Source organism: Rhinoraja longicauda, chromosome 12, assembly GCF_053455715.1.
Source record: "Rhinoraja longicauda isolate Sanriku21f chromosome 12, sRhiLon1.1, whole genome shotgun sequence".
Lineage (NCBI taxonomy): Eukaryota > Metazoa > Chordata > Chondrichthyes > Rajiformes > Arhynchobatidae > Rhinoraja > Rhinoraja longicauda.
The window spans coordinates 37,909,710-37,926,620 of record NC_135964.1 but is presented as its reverse complement, the minus strand read 5'-3'; the positions used below and the strand labels follow the sequence as shown (position 1 = coordinate 37,926,620).

General features: G+C 40.7%; 1 protein-coding gene across 27 annotated transcripts in view; it reads right to left on the bottom strand.

Moving 5' to 3' along the window:
* The window catches only part of LOC144598928 (uncharacterized), a 223,015-nt gene extending 211,677 nt beyond the window's left edge, over positions 1 to 11,338 (bottom strand). For 11 of the 27 annotated variants that reach the window (XM_078409532.1, XM_078409523.1, XM_078409537.1 and 8 more), the window contains exon 1: positions 11,094 to 11,336. In XM_078409532.1, the coding sequence (XP_078265658.1) occupies positions 11,094 to 11,172 (79 nt within the window). In that variant the 5' untranslated portion in view covers positions 11,173 to 11,336. Of the gene's footprint in view, positions 1 to 11,093 lie in introns of all 27 variants that reach the window. The other 16 variants (XM_078409522.1, XM_078409536.1, XM_078409549.1 and 13 more) reach the window with 3 other exon arrangements.
* Positions 11,339 to 16,911: the final 5,573 nt, after the last annotated feature.

Sequence of the window (16,911 nt, the reverse complement as noted above, 5' to 3'; positions counted from 1 at the left end):
CTACAATAGTAACTTCAGATTAAAATTATCTCTACATGAGATAATTAATTGATTTTACTAGTCACTCATGTTCATGCTAACTGCTAGTTCCAGTGTACTGAATTTTAACGATGCTGGTTTAAAAACGTTATCCAATACTGTAATCTGGCTCACACAATAGCTATTATAATAAAATACCATTGAACACATGTTCTGTTTGGCAAATACAAAGTATCTATTCAATTAATCGCCAAGAGAATCTATTCTCATGCAGAGCAGACTAGATTTAGAGTGTCTTAATGTAATACAGTATGGAAACAGGCCCTCGGGCTAACTCGTCCAAGCTGACCAACACACCCATCCAAGATAGTCCTGTTTACATGGTTTTGACACATAGCCCTTCAAATCTTTCCTCTCCATATATCTGTCCAAATGTTCTTTAAATGTTGTGCTAGTACTGCCTCAATCATTCTTCTGGCGGCTCATTCCATATATGTACCACACACTGTGAAAAAGGTTGCCCATCAGGTTCCTATTAAATCTTTCCACTCACTCTTTCAACCTTTGCCCTCCAGTTAGTGACTCCCCATCCCTGTTAATAAGACTGTGTGCATTCACCCTATCTATTCCCCTCATGATTCTATACACCAATAAAGACCACTGCTTAGTTTCCTACGCTTCAATGAATAAAGTCTTAGCCTGCCCAACCTCTTCCGTTAACACAGTCATTCAAGTCCTGAAACTATCCTCATAACTTTTCTGCATTCTTTCCAGCTTAATGGCCTTTCCTTTCGTAAGATGACCAAAACTCAAGATACTACCCAAGTGCAGCCTCACCAACATCTTGGGAACTGCAACATAACATCTCAACTTCAAAACAGTCCCCTGACTGATGAAGGCCAGCATGCCAAAGTCTTCTTCATCACTCTCTGGATCTGTGACACCACTTGTAAGGAACTATGTACTTGTACTCCCAGGTCTTCCTGTTCTACAACACTCCCCAGGGCCCTGCCATTCACTGTGAAAGTCCTACCCTAAGTTGACCTCCCAAAATACAACAGCTCACACGTATCTGATTCAAATTCTATTTGCAATTCGTTGGTCTACTTTCCCAGATGATTTAGATCCCACTGTAATTCTTGATAACCTTCTTCACGGTTTACTGTTCCTCCCATTTTAGTGTCATCTGCAAATTTAATCACTAGTCTTTTAACATTATTTTACAAATCCTTGATAGAAATATCAAACAGCAATGCCTCGGGGCCCACCTCCCCCTACCTCTCCCCCACCCCCCTCCCTCCCCATCACTGACACCTGAAGTACACATGGCATCATCACCCTCTGCTTCCAATCATGAAGGCAATTCTTTATTTGGTCAGTGAGCTCTCCCTGGATCCCATGCAATCTAATTTTCCAGAGTAGCCTACCATGCAGAACCTTATCAAAGGCCTTTCCATATAGACTATAACATAAATTCCACTCAGCAGGTCAGGCAGCATCTTGGCCTCCAGAGATGTTGCCTGACCAACCAAGTTATTTCAGCAGTTTGTGTTCTTTGCATAATTCTAGCATCTGCAGTTCCTTGTGTTTCCATATAGACTATATGCTATCTCCATTCCACTTTTTCCCTCCAGATTTCCTTCTTAAGTATTATCCTGCATCCCCTCTACTCCTTCAGCGACTCACTTGATACCTGCTGCTTGCACCTGACCAATGCCACCTCCTTGTTTCTGACTAGAGTCTCAATATCTGGAAAAGAGAGGTGGGAGTGAGACAAAGCTTGGCAAGCAATGGCTGGATACAGATGATGTGGTGGGTAATTGGCAGATGGGTGGCTAGAGGTGAAAAAAACAATAAAAGGATGTCAGCTAAGGAAAGAAGAGGAGGAATGAAATCTATAGGCCAATGGACAGATATGGGTGAATGAGTACGGGGAGAGAGAATAAGAGGAGACAAGAGGAAATTGTAGGACTCAACATTGGAGATAACCGTACAGTGGAGGAGAAAGGTTCAGGTCAAGTGGGGTACCGGGAGATGATATGTGTATACTCCAGCAGGCCTTGGCAGCCAGATTCCAAGTGTTTGGTAAGAAGTTTATCACATCATTCCTGATTCCAAAGTTCAACCCACATAGTTGTGATCAGACAGATTTACAGGTACAATTAAACGTGGAATCTAATGGCTGGATAGCCCTGTATATACAATATTTGGCAGAGGAGTTCTTGAGATTAATTATATTCTGCTGTATGCTGCACAGCTATAGATTCATGAGAATCAGCCCTACCTTTACCTGAACAGTGTGAAGAAAGCAGCCACATTCATATGGACTCTTTATCTATGACCAACTAATCTTGCTATATTACCCATGAAGATAATTCTTCATTCCCCATTCTTCACAATCCAACAACACACCTTCCCTCTGTCCTGAGCACCTGCTAAAAAAAATAAATGACAACACATAATTAAACATTCCATACCAAACCAAAAATGATAACAACTATTAGCAACAATAACTATCACCCTTGTCCGTTCTCTCTGTGCCAATCTTCACAGACCTTTTCGCCTGACTGCTATCTCAGAAGCTTCAAATGTCAGGAGCTGCAAATGTCCCTGAAGAACGATCTTGAGTAGTTCTGAGTAGCCTGGCTCTAATCTGGAATGGCTGGTTTACAGGCAGAAATTAGGATATTGGCAGTGCAGCAGTGGTGGGTTGTACAATACTGTCACCTTCAGAGAGGACTACAAGTTTATGCCCCTTTGAGCCACTGTCACTGACCTGTTTTAGTAATCCTTGTAATCAAATGGAGGACAGATTGCTGGACCGCTGAAACATCCCACAAGACTGTTTAAGCACTGGAACCAGAGCCACAATGGCAGCAATCCAAACCCACAGTATAGAAACCTAATTTTGATATATGCTTTACTTTGAAAAAGCAGTTTCTGCATTTTTACTGGCATGATACATCACCTTAACGCAGGAAAGAGTGCACTACAAGCTCAATGCAAACCTCTGTGGCATGATTGATGGAAAACTACTTAACATTGACGTAGGCTTTCTGAGAGGCTCGTCAATACAACAACCATTGCATGAGCTTCTGCAAATGTTATTTCTGCGGGCTGCCTCATCTAAATGCTAATGTACATCTTTGTTCAATACCTGCCTTCCAGTAAGTATAGAGCTGTGTTTCTGCCATGGCTTCAGCCCAGTCAGGTTTAATGACAAATCACATGTAAATCCTGTCTTTTTGTTAACTTCTAAGAAATAAAGTGGAGTGGTGGTTATGCAATTCCGGGAACTGAACTAATGATCACAAAGCTGCTGGGAAACTAACTGTCAGTAAATTAAATCAGCAAAGGGCATGCGTCAATGATGGTGATGAAGAATCTACTAGATTATTGTTAGAATGTGTCCATCCATAACTTGGTCTGATTGCATTCCAAATAAATATTAACTTATTAACTTCACACCCAAACTAGCCCCACAAACCACCAAATTCAAGGGATGAGAAAGTTCGGGATGAGAAATAAATAGTCCACCTATGTGAATTAATTAAAGGTAGAACCAGGAAATGTTTGGTGAAGTGTTTATCTGAGGATTTCAAGTGTTAAGTAAGATGTCAGAATGTCTTCATCTTCTTCTGGCATTTGCCTCATTTCCTGGCCACTTGCTTTCTGAGAAGAGAAAGACAGAAGGTTAGGCTCTGGCGAGGGTAGCAGAGGCAAAGGGTATATGCTCACTCCATCTGCAGTTTGTAATTCAAAGGTTGTAGGTTAGGGGTGGAGCAAGGTGCGTTGCGTTGCAAGAAGGAATATGATGAAAATCTGATCATTTTATTCCTATTGCTGTTCACCGCTTCTCTATTTATATATGTGTTTCTAATCCTTCATGGAGATGAAGCAATGTAGCTACACATGTAACCCACCAGTCAGATGCTGGTAACAATATATGACACTTTATCCTGCAAGAGATTTAATGAGTGCCACGCAATATGTATTGGGTGAAGTGGAGACACAAGAAACTGCAGATGCTGGAATCTTGAGCAAAAAACAGTGAGGGAGGAATTCTGCAAGTCGGGTCACTTCTGCGGAGTGAATGGACTAGTGATGTTTCGGGCCCTTCTTCACATTCATTGGAGTAGGTGGTTGAAAGCTGAAAAAGAGAGGTGGGCGTGAAACAAAGCTTGGCAAGTGATAAGTGGAAATAGATGAAGGGGGTGTTGTTTGATAGATGGGTGGAGTAAGTGACGACGTCTAGATGTGAAAAGACAAAGAGGTGTCAGATAAGGAAAGAAGCGGAGAAGTGAAATGTAAAGAGAGAGGGAGGGATGTAGATGGAAGGGGATAGGGGAGGGGAAAGAGGGGGAATAAATTGAAATGTTGGACTCGGGGATGGAAGATAAGCATGCAGAGGATGAGAAAGGAGCATGGTGAACTGGGATGGTTGGAGATGTTTAGGGAAACGTGTGTGCACAGGAGTGTTGTGGCAGAGTAAAGGGAGGGGAGTTGGGGGCTTGTCTTAGATTAAATTGGAGAATTCAATGTTCATACCACTGGACTGTAATCAACCCAAGTGCTCTTCTAGTTTGCATGTGACCTCACTGGCAATGAGGAAGCCAAGGACAAACAGGTAAGGGTTAGAATGAGAAGGGGAGTTAAAATGGCTAGCACAAGCATTCATCAAATTGGGCCCATGCAAGTACCCCTGTGCTCCAGTTATGGCCTCTTTTACATCAGCAAGATGAAACACAGACTAGGCGACATTTCACTGTACACTTGCACTCTGTCCGCCAAGACTTGCTGGAACTTCTGGTTGCTAACCATTTTAACTCCCCTTCCCATACTGACCTTTGTGTTCTTGGCCACACACAAACTGGAAGAACAGCACATCATACTTCACTTGGGTACCCAGCAACTCAACAGTATGAACATTGAATTTTCCAATTTCAAGTAATACCCCCCTATCCTAACCTTCTTTCCTCTGCCCCTCCCATTCTAGTGTGCACACATTTCTCCCACCATCTCCAACCACCTCAGTCATTTTGTTCCCAACCCGGACTACAAGCTCCAACAGTCTATCTGCCACTATTGTTCCTTCCCCTTCTCTGCATGCTCCCATCCCCAAGTCCCATACTTCTCTTTTATCATTCCTCTTTCCCCTTCTCCGTCCTCTTTCACCCACCCCTCTCCCTCCAGCTTTACGTTTCACTCTTATTTCCTTAGCGGATACTTTTCTGTCTCTTTTTGTCCTCTAATCTTTGTCACATTCCATTCATCTGCCAATCACCCCTCCTCACCTGTAAGCACCTATCAATTGCCAGGCTTTACTATTCCACCTCCCTTTTCCAGCATTCTCCCCCCTACTCCAATCGGTCTGCAGAAGGGTCCCAATCCAAAACACTGTCTGTCCATTCTCTTCACAATTGCTGCCTGACCACCGAGTTCCTCGAAGGTTTGTTTTGTGTTTGGGTAATGTGCAAGTCATGATTGAATAGCTGGCCGTTTTGCATGTTGTGTAATGTGGGTGTGAGGCAACTCGTAGCATAAATGTGTAAGTGTTAGCTATGAGTCCTTATAAGTTAGTTATGGAGCTGCAGTGCATTAAGCAGTGTGTATAAATGGATATAACATCGGAAGATGCATGTGGTAATCGTGACGATGCATACAAAGCCATTCCAAGATCCAGGTGCCCGGTGTTTGATTCTTGCCATTCATCTCCTGAGTTATCTGCTCCCACTGCTATCTTATTTGCCTGGAGGACCTGCTGGCATCTAATGGGTAGAATACTTCTCTCTTTTTCACTTTCTCTATTAAGTTCTGTTTGGAGACAATGCCCTATGTCATAGGTAGACACAAAATGCTGGAGTAACTCAGCAGGACAGGCATCATCTCTGAAAAGAAGGAATGGGTGGCGTTTCGGGCCGAGACCCTTCTTCAGATTGAAGAAGGAACTCGACCCGAAATGTCACCCATTCCTTCTTGGAATGGGTGACGAGACTTCGAGACTTCAGACTGAAGAAGGTTCTCGACCTGAAACGTCACCCACTTCTTCAATCCAAAGTGGTGTCTCGGACCGAAACGCCACCCATTCCTTCTCTCCAGAGATGCTGCATGTCCCGCTGAGATATTCCAGCATTCTTTGTCTACCTATGACATAGGGCATTGTCTCCAAACAGAACTTAACAGAGAAAGTGAAAAAGAGAGAGGTATTTTACCCATGAGATGCTAGCAGGTCCTCCAGGCAAATAAGATAGCAGTGGGAGCAGATAACTCCAGCATCTTGTGTCTACTCTCGATTTAAACCTGCATCTGCAGTTCTTTCCTACATTCATATGTCATGCCTGTTTCACTCTGTTACATTCAGCTCTACACTCACACCTATCAGTTCCGAAAGACAAAATACGCTTCCATTAAAGAGATGTATGCGGACCTTATATAGTACCAGATAGTTTCCAGTGCTCGTGGAATTAATTCTGTAGTTAATTCACTGATCGGTACAATGACAATTGGCTGATGGTACAATCATGCTAATGAACTGGTAGAATGATGTTCGTGCACTCTGCATTGCATGAAAGGGGCATAAATTGATTAATTGCTATGCACTGCAAACCCCACATCCACTTTCCAGCACAATGGAATTTATCCCAACTACATAATTTAGTCAAATGCATCATGTTGCATCACATGCATCATAATGGCCCCAATTTTGCAGCAAGAGTGCTGATAAGCTTCAGGACTCCTGTGCAAATGCGTAAACCCAAACCTGCCGCCTGATCTACACAAATTGATTTCATGGTTTTGCTCAATTGTTGGATTTGAAATTGGATAGAGATGTAGATCAAGGATAGAGATGTAGATTACTCAATATTCCCATTGAATAAGTGAGCTCATAGATAAATAATAACTCCATGTACTACATTTAGTATCCTTTCAAATCATTTTATGCTTCAAGTTAACTTGTTTTAATTTTTTTGAAATATTTATTTCACTTTTTAATAGTCTTATTTTCTTATGTATATCCATTCTAACTTTTTTATTTCACTTTTTAATAGTCTTATTTTCTTATGAATATCCACTCTAACCATTTATTCCCTCGACCACTGACATAGGTGGTTAGTGTGTATTATTTATTTGCCTGGACCAGTCTGCCAACACCTCCCAAACCCACAACCTCTACCACCATGGAGGACATGCTTCAATTGCATGGAAACATTATTGCCTGTATGTTCCTTTCTAATCATACAAAATGCCAAGAGACAAAGGTGTTAATTATCATATCTACCAACAACAGAACAATGAAATTCTTACTTGCAACAGCATAACAGGCCGGTAAACACATTATGCACAGGATTTATAATAAACCACATAAAATTCAAGAAATTTATAACAAAGCACATAAAATCCAATAAATATTACGAGTGCCAAAATCCCAAACTGCAACTAAAGATGGTTCATAGACATTTATAAATTGAGATTACTGTTGTGCAGTGGGAAGAAGCTATTCTTGAACCTGGTGGTCATGATTTTCAGACTCCTATACCTTCTTCCCAATGGTAGGAGTGAAATGAGAGCATGGCCAGGGTGATCACATTGGTCTCCTTTTTGAGGCAGCGTCTCATGTAGATTCTTTCAATGGGTATTCACCTCCCCGCCATTGAAAGAATCTACATGAGACGCTGCCTCAAAAAGGAGACCAATGTGATCACCCTGGCCATGCTCTCATTTCACTCCTACTCCCTGTGTAACAAGAAACTTGCCCTGCACATGCCTTTCTCCTTTAAAACTTTCTGCCTCTTACTTTCAAGCTATGCCCTAGAGTCTCATAATTCTATAAATTTTATCAGGTCTCTCAGCCTCAGTGCTCCAGAGAAAACAATCCAAATTCGTCCAACTTCTCCTCACAGCTAATACTCTCTAACCCAAGCAGTATCCTGGTAAACCTCTTCTACACCCTCCACAAAGCCTCCACATCCTTCCTGTAATGGGGCAACAAGATTGCACATAGTATACCAAATTCGGCTTAACCAAAGTTCCAAAAAGCTGCAACATGATTTCCTGACTCTTATACTCAATGCCCCAGCTGATGAAAACAAGCAGACCATATACACTCTTTACCTTCTATCTATTTATGTTGTTACTTTCAGGAAACTATGGACTTGGACCTCAGGATCCTTCTGTACAAAAAATGCTGTAAAAGGTCCTGCCATTAACTGCATACTTTCCCCTTACATTTAACCTTCCAAAGTGTAACACCTCACACCTGCCCATTAAAATCCATCTACCACTTTTCCTCTCATATCTGTAACTGATCTATATCCTGCCATATTCTTTCACAGCCTTCTTCACTCTCCAATTTTAGTGCCATCTGCAACTTACTAACCAACCCATCCACATCTTTCTCCAATATAACATACAACAGAGATCTCACCAATGATTCCAGTGGAACATCAGTAGTCATAGATTTCCAGCCAGAATAACACCCTTCCATAGTGCCCTTCGTCTTTATGTGTAAGCCAGTCCTGAATCCAAGTACCAAGTCGCTCTGGATCCCATGCATCTTAATCTTCTGGAATCAGCCTACCTCCAGGGACCATGTCAAATGCCTTACTAAATGCCAATGTTTATATCATTCGCTGTTCTACCCAAATCAATTACCAGTTCTGATGACAGACTATCCGAACCATTCAATGCTTTATTTCTTCACGGTTGTTGCCCAATCTGCAAAACTGAATTTATTGCTGGATTTAAAAGAACTCTGATTTTTGATTCTTCATAACATTCATCTTATGGCAATAGACTCTTTCCTATAGTCAATCTGAGTGTAATGTGTAAAACAAAAACACATCCAAAATTCAGACAGTAAACAGAAAAAACGAAGTATTTGTAAAGTGAGCAAATGTTTCCATGAAACTACAATGACGACAATATTAATACAAGGTTAATAGTTATGTAGATAAATGTACAATTATGGCATGAAAGCTATTACATTTAGTTCCAAGAAATTGAATTGGCAACAGGAAATACATGCCTTTACACTATATTGCAACAAGCCTCTAAACTAGATGAAGCTGAGTACTCACACCACAGCACGACTAGAGGTGGAAGGACAAAAGAACAATCTTTTTAATGTTATCTATTATATGTAACAGAACCAAGAACCACAGTTACAAATGTAGATATGGCTATTAATTTAGTGTTATCATTATCACAGAAGTGTTCTAATATCATGATAAAAGAAGTGGGAATGAAACCAAAAGGTTTTATATATATGGCAATACAATAGTTTAAATATATAACAGGCTTTATAATTTGAAGTTAACTAATCCATGAGGACATAGCAAAGAATGTATGAGCGTCATGCTTTCATTTTTAAATCTAGCCCAGAATAATTGGTATAAATATTTAATATCTCTATTGGCTGCAAGGCTTGTTTGAAGCCAAACTGACAATCCAAAGCTAATTGCCTACATCCCTGATTCAACATGAATTGGCACTAAATTTTGACTCAAAGTCTGAAGGATTTAAAACGATCCAGAAGTTTGAATTTGTCTGTACATCTACCATGTTGCACCTGAATATGGAGGCACAAGAGACTGCAGATGCTGGAATCTGGAGCAAAAAAACTGCTGGAGAAACTCAGCAGGTTGAACAGCATCTTTGGGGACTCAAACATCATTTGAGTCCTGATGTGGAGTCTCAATCGGAAAAGCTGTGAATTATTCCTTTCCTTGCACAGATACTGCTCGACCTGCTGAGTTCCTCCAGCAGTTTGGCTTTTACACCGAAAGGTGGTATGTATGTCATAATTAAAAGATAGATTACCTGGCAGTTATCACACAACTATATGTAAGAGCTTCCTGACTACAAATTTGATGCTGCATTTCCTGCAGTTGTGATTACACTTCAAAAATAGCTTACTTGCTATAGAGGCTTTGAGATATCACTGTATGTCCAGATCTTTCATTTTTTATGCCATTGTTCACATCATTAAGCAGGTAAATTCCCTTGTTTATTCACAATACCCTCTTTAAATGAAAGGTGCATCCTTGAAAACATCTGGCAGCATAGCTAATTAGTTTGTCATAGTTGTTCATAATTTGACATCAATTTCAATATCGTCCAGAATTTAAATAGATCAGACCATGTAACACATTTGCATATTACCGTTACTGTACAAATGTTTTCAAGATCTAAATATTCCCAATTTCCACTAATGTATGAAAAGTAATTGGGAGCACAACATTAAAAGTTTGTAAATTGGCACTTTCATAATATCCATGCTCCTCATAATTTGAAAAATACCGATATGAAATAAAACACAGATATCACAGCTTATCTGAAAAGGTTCAGTTCTGAATTGTTGTTAAAAGAATTTACTTTAATTTGTAAAAGCACAAGTTTGCAACCTAGTTTTAAAAGAGGTTAAAAGAATATTATGTGCAGGAAGGAACTGAAGATGCCAGTTTAAACCGAAGATAGACACAAAATGCTGGAGTAACTCAGCGGGACAGGCAGCATCTCTGGAATGGGTGACATTTCGGGTCGAGACCCTTCTTCAAAGGGTAAAGAATATTACATCATTAATGATTATTCAAAAACAAACTGATAATCATGTTTAGTCATTATATATATATATATAGTTTAATATATAAAATTATAATATTAAACATTCCCCAATAATTCTGGAAATATTTGGTTAACCCATCAGTCGAGCAAGGTCCCAGGTCAGTTCAGTTCCTGTTCAATTGGTTGATCCAATTGTGACAGCTGGAAGGGAACTGGAATTGGTCCAGTCAAGGCGGTGAAAATTGACAGTGGTCCTGTCCTTTAATTTCATAGCTCTCCATGGTGCGATTTTTTGCACTTGTGGGGATAAGGAGGTCCAGTCAACGCTGGGTCTGGCTCACCAGTAATGCCTCTCTCAGTCTAATAACAAGCCAATGACCACCATCAAAGTCCACACATAAATAATGGAACCGTTCCCCCCACCAAGTACAGAAGAGAAGTAAGGAGATTAAAAAAGCAAGATCGTTAAATATTGGCAGTGATATAACATTGGGTTTTTTTTAAAACAATTTAGTGTTGCACCATGGCAATGGAATAGTTTATTCGCTTACCTCTTTGCAAAATCCTTGCATTATCCACCAAACTTAGAACAATCCCGCCGAAAATAACGAAAATAAATTTGACAGACATTTCGCGAAGGAGCAGGCTTGAGAGAAGCTCTCTCTTGCAGACCTGGATCAGCAGTGAGCCTGAAGCTTAAAGTAAAGCACCATCAGTACTAGTGGGAGGAGACCCCGCGCCGTCAGACGCCACACATATAAAACTGAGCAAGAAATTGGCAACCTCTGAGAAGTCGTATAAGTAAGTTCTTCTTGCGAACACGCTGCTGCAATGGACTTTGCTAGCTCTTACTAAATGAGGGGAAAAAATAACTCACTTTGCCCCGAGGAGAGTTCACATCTAAAACCTATGCGGAACTCGCGCCTCTGTCGAAATAAAACTCCTCCTCGCTGTTCTACTTTGCAAAGGGGTCTCGCAAACCACGCAACCAAAGCTTTTCAGATTTAATTGCATTTGATATTTATTGTGCAAACCATGTAACTATTTTTGAGCTCCTAATGGACATTTGCCATTTATGGAAATGAACGTTGGAAATACAACTGCTGCACTGCGAAGGCAGTTTGGAAGGTGGCGATAATAGATGTGCACCTTATTGGAGAAGCTGAAGTTTTGATGGTTAACTCCTTAATTAACAGAAGAGCTCTTGGCATGTATGGTATCGTAATCTTTTGAGTAACGGTGTTATTAAACGTGCATTTAAAACATTAGTGTGGCAGAAAAAAATACATTGTGTTGCCAATTAGAATCAGGATATTCCAAGATATCGTTTACTCTGCACTTCGCTTAACCTGCTGCATGACAGCCGAAAGGAATTGCTGATTAATTCAGCATTTTGTTTTAGTTAGAATCGTTAAGACGCATCCAATAAAAGGCACAGCATGGCATTGGCTGTTCACTTGTTATTAATGCAAATAGTACTGAGCATCTTTGTTACAATGGCAGACACAAAATGCTGGAGTAACTCAGCGAGACAGGCAGCATCTCTGGAGAGAAGGAATGGGTGACGTTTCGGGTCAAGACCCTTGTTACATAGTATTTTTTTCCCCCCAAGTAGCTTTATAGGTTTGTTGTGTATCGCGCTCAATGCAGTGGTGCCATATGTAGCACCTCTTTGGCATTACCCAAGCTGCCTATAAATAATAAGTTCCCCGTGTACATACTTAATTTAGTTTAATTTAGTTTATAATAATAATAATAATAATAATAATACATTTATTTTATATAGCGCTTTTCAAGATACTCAAAGACGCTTTACAAAGCGAACAAGACATAAAAACAAACAAACAAACAAAAGATTTGTCCTGACGGAGAAGCGGCGAACAAACAGCGCCAGCGTCCTCTCACGTCAGGGTCCGGCAGTAAACAATAAAGAACACAAGACACAGAATTACAATTTTAACACAAACAACCATCACAGTTATTGCTCCAGGTACACGCTCACTGTGATGGAAGGCAAAGAAAAGTCTTATCTCCTCCTCAATCTTCTCCCGTGGTCAGGCAGTCAAACCGCTGCCTCGAGGCGATCGAGGCTCCCGACTTTTGAAGCTCCCGCCGGGCGATGGAAGGTCCCAGGGTCGAGCCGAGCAGGCCGATGAAGGTCCTGAGCCCCCACCGGGCGATGGAAAGTGCTGCGGCCGAGCCACGCAGAGCGATGGAGGTCCTGCGAGCGGGTGGATCGAACTTCACGCTTCGGGGCGGTCGAAGCTGCTACGGCTGGAGCTCCCGAAAGCCGGTCGCCAGCCAGGGACCTGCGAACTCCCGATGTTGCGGTCTGCAGGGCCCACGGCTGGCCTCCGAGATGGTAAGTCCAGGCCCTGCGACCGGAGTCTTCAAGGTCGATCCCAGTTGGAGGCCGCCGACTCCACAGTGTTAGGCAGTAGCGCGAACGGAGATACGACATGATAAAGGTCGCATCTCCGTTAAGGAGGAGATTAGAAAAAAAGGTTTACCCCACCCCCCCCCCCCCCCCACACCACATATACAGAGTTAAAAATAGATCAAAACGTACATTTAAACGATAACAATAGACAAAAACAAAAAAGACAGAGAGACTGCCGGTGAGCCGCAGCTGCAGAACGCAGCCACGCCCCCAATTATTATCACGTGTAGCGAGGTACAGTGAAATGCTTTTGTTTGGGTGCTATCCAGTCAAAGAAAAGATAATACATAAATACAATGCAGTGCACAGATACAGGAAAAGGGATACAACATTTAGTGCAAGATAAAGTCCAATTAAAGATAGTCCAAAGGTCTCTAATGAGGGAGACAGGAGGTCAGAACCACACTCTAGTTGATGAGAGGACTGTTCAGTTGCCTGATAGCAGATTTATGTATCAGTATAGTTTAGTGCCATAGTATTGCATTGTAATCGTGACGAGGTTTTCTAGACTAATCTCATCCCCATATCCGAACCATTGTGATTAAATAAATTAACATTTCAGTCCAACTTCGAAAGAGTTCTGCAATATCAGAGATGCATGGTTGGAATGGGATAATAAATCAAGGTGCTCTTTACTCATGCAAATGAGTATTAAATCACTAATCAAAATAGGGCAGGCCACACAAGAGATAACAGAATTCTGAGCAAAAAAAAAAAAGTTTGGCAGAACTCAGCAGGACAGGCAGCATGTGGTGAGAAATGGACACCAACACTGTCTGAAGAAGGGTCTCGACCCGAAACGTCATCCATTCCTTCTCTCCCGAGATGCTGCCTGACCTGCTGAGTTACTCCAGCATTTTGTGAATAAAAACCTTCGATTTGTACCAGCATCTGCAGTTATTTTCTTATACAGCAACACTGTAGGTTGGGACCCTTCTTCATATCATCAAGTTTCTCTAGCAGTTTATTCTTTGTTTATGATAGGGCAGATTTATTATACTGGTCGTATTCTTCAATTAAACAATACCATTATAAAATCAATATTGTGATTTGTGCAGTAACGCAGATTGTTTCACGTGTGTGCCCACATCTCAATATACCAAAGAATCAATGTTTGTATAGGCTAACATTTCAGATATATAAAAACATTTATCAACTGTTTTCAAATCCACTTCTGACCAAAAATAATTCAAAATCGTGCTGAACTTTTCATCCATGCTTTGATCTCCACGGATTTGTTAATTGAAACTTTGTTGGTGTGAAGTTTGCTCCTTTTCCTCCCTCCACCAACAACAGCTCATCTGAAGCTCAACTTTAATTCATTAATTTAGTGAAGATTTTAATTAGCTTTCTTTTCACATGGATTACTTTTGATATCATGCCTATTGCTGAAAATTTAATTTAAATTTATAAGGTCATAAGTGATCGAAGTAGAATTATGCCATTTGGCCCATCAAGTCTACTCCGCCATTCAATCATTGCTGATCTATCTCTCCCTCCTTACCCCTTTCTCCTGCCTTCCCCCTATAACCCCTGACACTCATACTAATCAAGAATCTATCTGTCTCTACCTTAAAGGCCTCCACAGCCTTCTGTGGCAGAATTCCACAGATTCACCACCCTCCGACTAAAGAAATTCCTCCTTATCTCCTTCCTAAAGGCACACCCTTTAATTCTGAGGCTATGACCTCTGGTCCTAGACTCTCCCACTAGTGGAAACATCAAAATTCCTCCTCATCTCCTTCCTAAAAGCACACACTTTAATTCTGAGGCTATGACCTCTGGCCCTAGACTCTCCCACTAGTGGAAACATCCCCTCCACATCCACTCTATCCAACCTTTCACTATTTGGTACCTTTCAATGAGGTTTTGCGTTTGCGTGTGTCTTCTGCTGCCTGATACCCCAAAGTATACATGCCACAATCCAGAGTTGCAAGGAAGACTTTGCACTTGCCTGGATGTGAGCAGCTCCAACCGAACCCAAACAGCTCAACAGCATCCAGAACAAAGAAGATTGACTGGCACCCCGTCAACCACCCTAAACCACCTCTGCTCTTCCAGGACTGGAGCATAGCAATGTAACATTCACAAAATACACCACAGTTACTCTCCTAGGGTACTCCAACAACACCCAACTCTACAAACTTTATAACCAAGATGGAGTGGACTCAGTGGGCCGAAGGACCTGTTTCCGTGCCGTATCTCATAACTAACATCTTTAAAATAAGGACATTGGCAGCAAGCAAATGAAAACGCCAGCAGGTGCAAGCTCTCCTCCAGGTGTCACACTGTCCTGTTTTTGGAAACATGTAATCAATCCTTCATTGTAGCTGGATGTAAACCCTGGATAAAGCTAATAAAGCTTTATAAAGCTACGGGATCTATCGTTGTCAGAGAGGCTGCATCATTTCAAGAGGGCATCTCATTACTACTTTCTCAAGGAGTGGACAATAATAGTTATCCTTAATCCTGAAAGTGAATAAATGAAACATTTGTTTGCTAGCCTTAAAATGATTATAAGATTACAGATAATTTATGGGTTTTATTCCATGATTAGTTGTTTATGAGAATCCAATAACACGTCTGGCTGCTTAACCAACTTGTTGACGTTACAAATCCTCAACTGTCTGTGTCAGATTGAGAATTTTTTTGGAAGAGAGGAGAATCAGTATTTTGAACATAGTAATCTTCATGGTCTATGACGAATGTTATGTTATTGCTGCTGACTCACAAAACTGTTAGCAAACTCCCACAGAACAATTCATGTGGGAGCATAATTCCATGGAAGGGAAAATAATAGAAATGATCTTGCATGTTTGCCATTAAACTGTTTGGGGTTGCTTGCTTTCCAAAATCCCTTAACAATATTACTTTAGCAATGACAATTAATGACACACACCAAAGTGTTTTTTCATGTTTAAACTCCTTCATCCATCTTAATTTTATTAGATGTCAGCAGAATATCACGCCCTAGTCTCTCAAATTGACTGATGTACTTCACGGTTTGTATTTGGAAAACTTTTCAGCCAATATTGGATGTAACTGAAGTTTTGTTAAATACTAGTCCTGTATTATGTTTCCTCTCATCTTGGATGTGGGTCATCGATGTTGTCAGATGTTTGGCAGGAGATGCAGGAGATCGCCGTATTTGTGAGCAGATACGTTAGTAACCAGTCACATCAATTTGTTTTTTTAGTGAAGTATTCTGTGATTGCTACAAGATGTTATAGTATTCTTTGAATAGCTCTCCACCGCAGTATCTGCCAAGATTAAGTTGGTATTTAGGTGATTGGTTATGGCCTAATTTTTGTTTCGGCAAGGCAGTGATACCTGGCAACCATAAAAACATTTTCTCTATTTGTACCAAAAAATAAACATTTTTTACCACGATGATTCCAGTCAACTTTAACATTTATTCCGAGTTTTCATTTTACTAATTTGTTCAGTTCCCAACATCTGCCAAACTTCCCCAGGAATGTAGGTCCATATTCATTCTCAAAGATAAAAGCTTTTGATGTGAATTCCTTTTAAGAATTAACGTTACGAAGATTTAACTGTTTTTCTTCAGTCCATGTTTTTTTTTATCAACTGTGCGAATAATTTTGTTTAAACTTTCATGGTGACAATGCCATCAGAGTTTTGATTCAATGATTATGAGCAATTACTGAGTGAGCAAGGCAGCTAATTTCATAGTGAATTGGAATATTGTGTTCTTGCTGCGCCTACCAATTATTTGTTCTGTTCCTTTACTCATTCCTCCAAATCTACTTTCCTGGTATGATTAGATGATTAGTACTTACTGTTTTTGTTAGACGGTGGGATTAAGAAGAGTTAATGTTAGATTTTTCTTTCACTTTCATTCTTTATCAGAATGAAGATTTGTAAATTCCCTGTATCCCAGCAACTGTTTCCCAAAACTGCAGTCATTT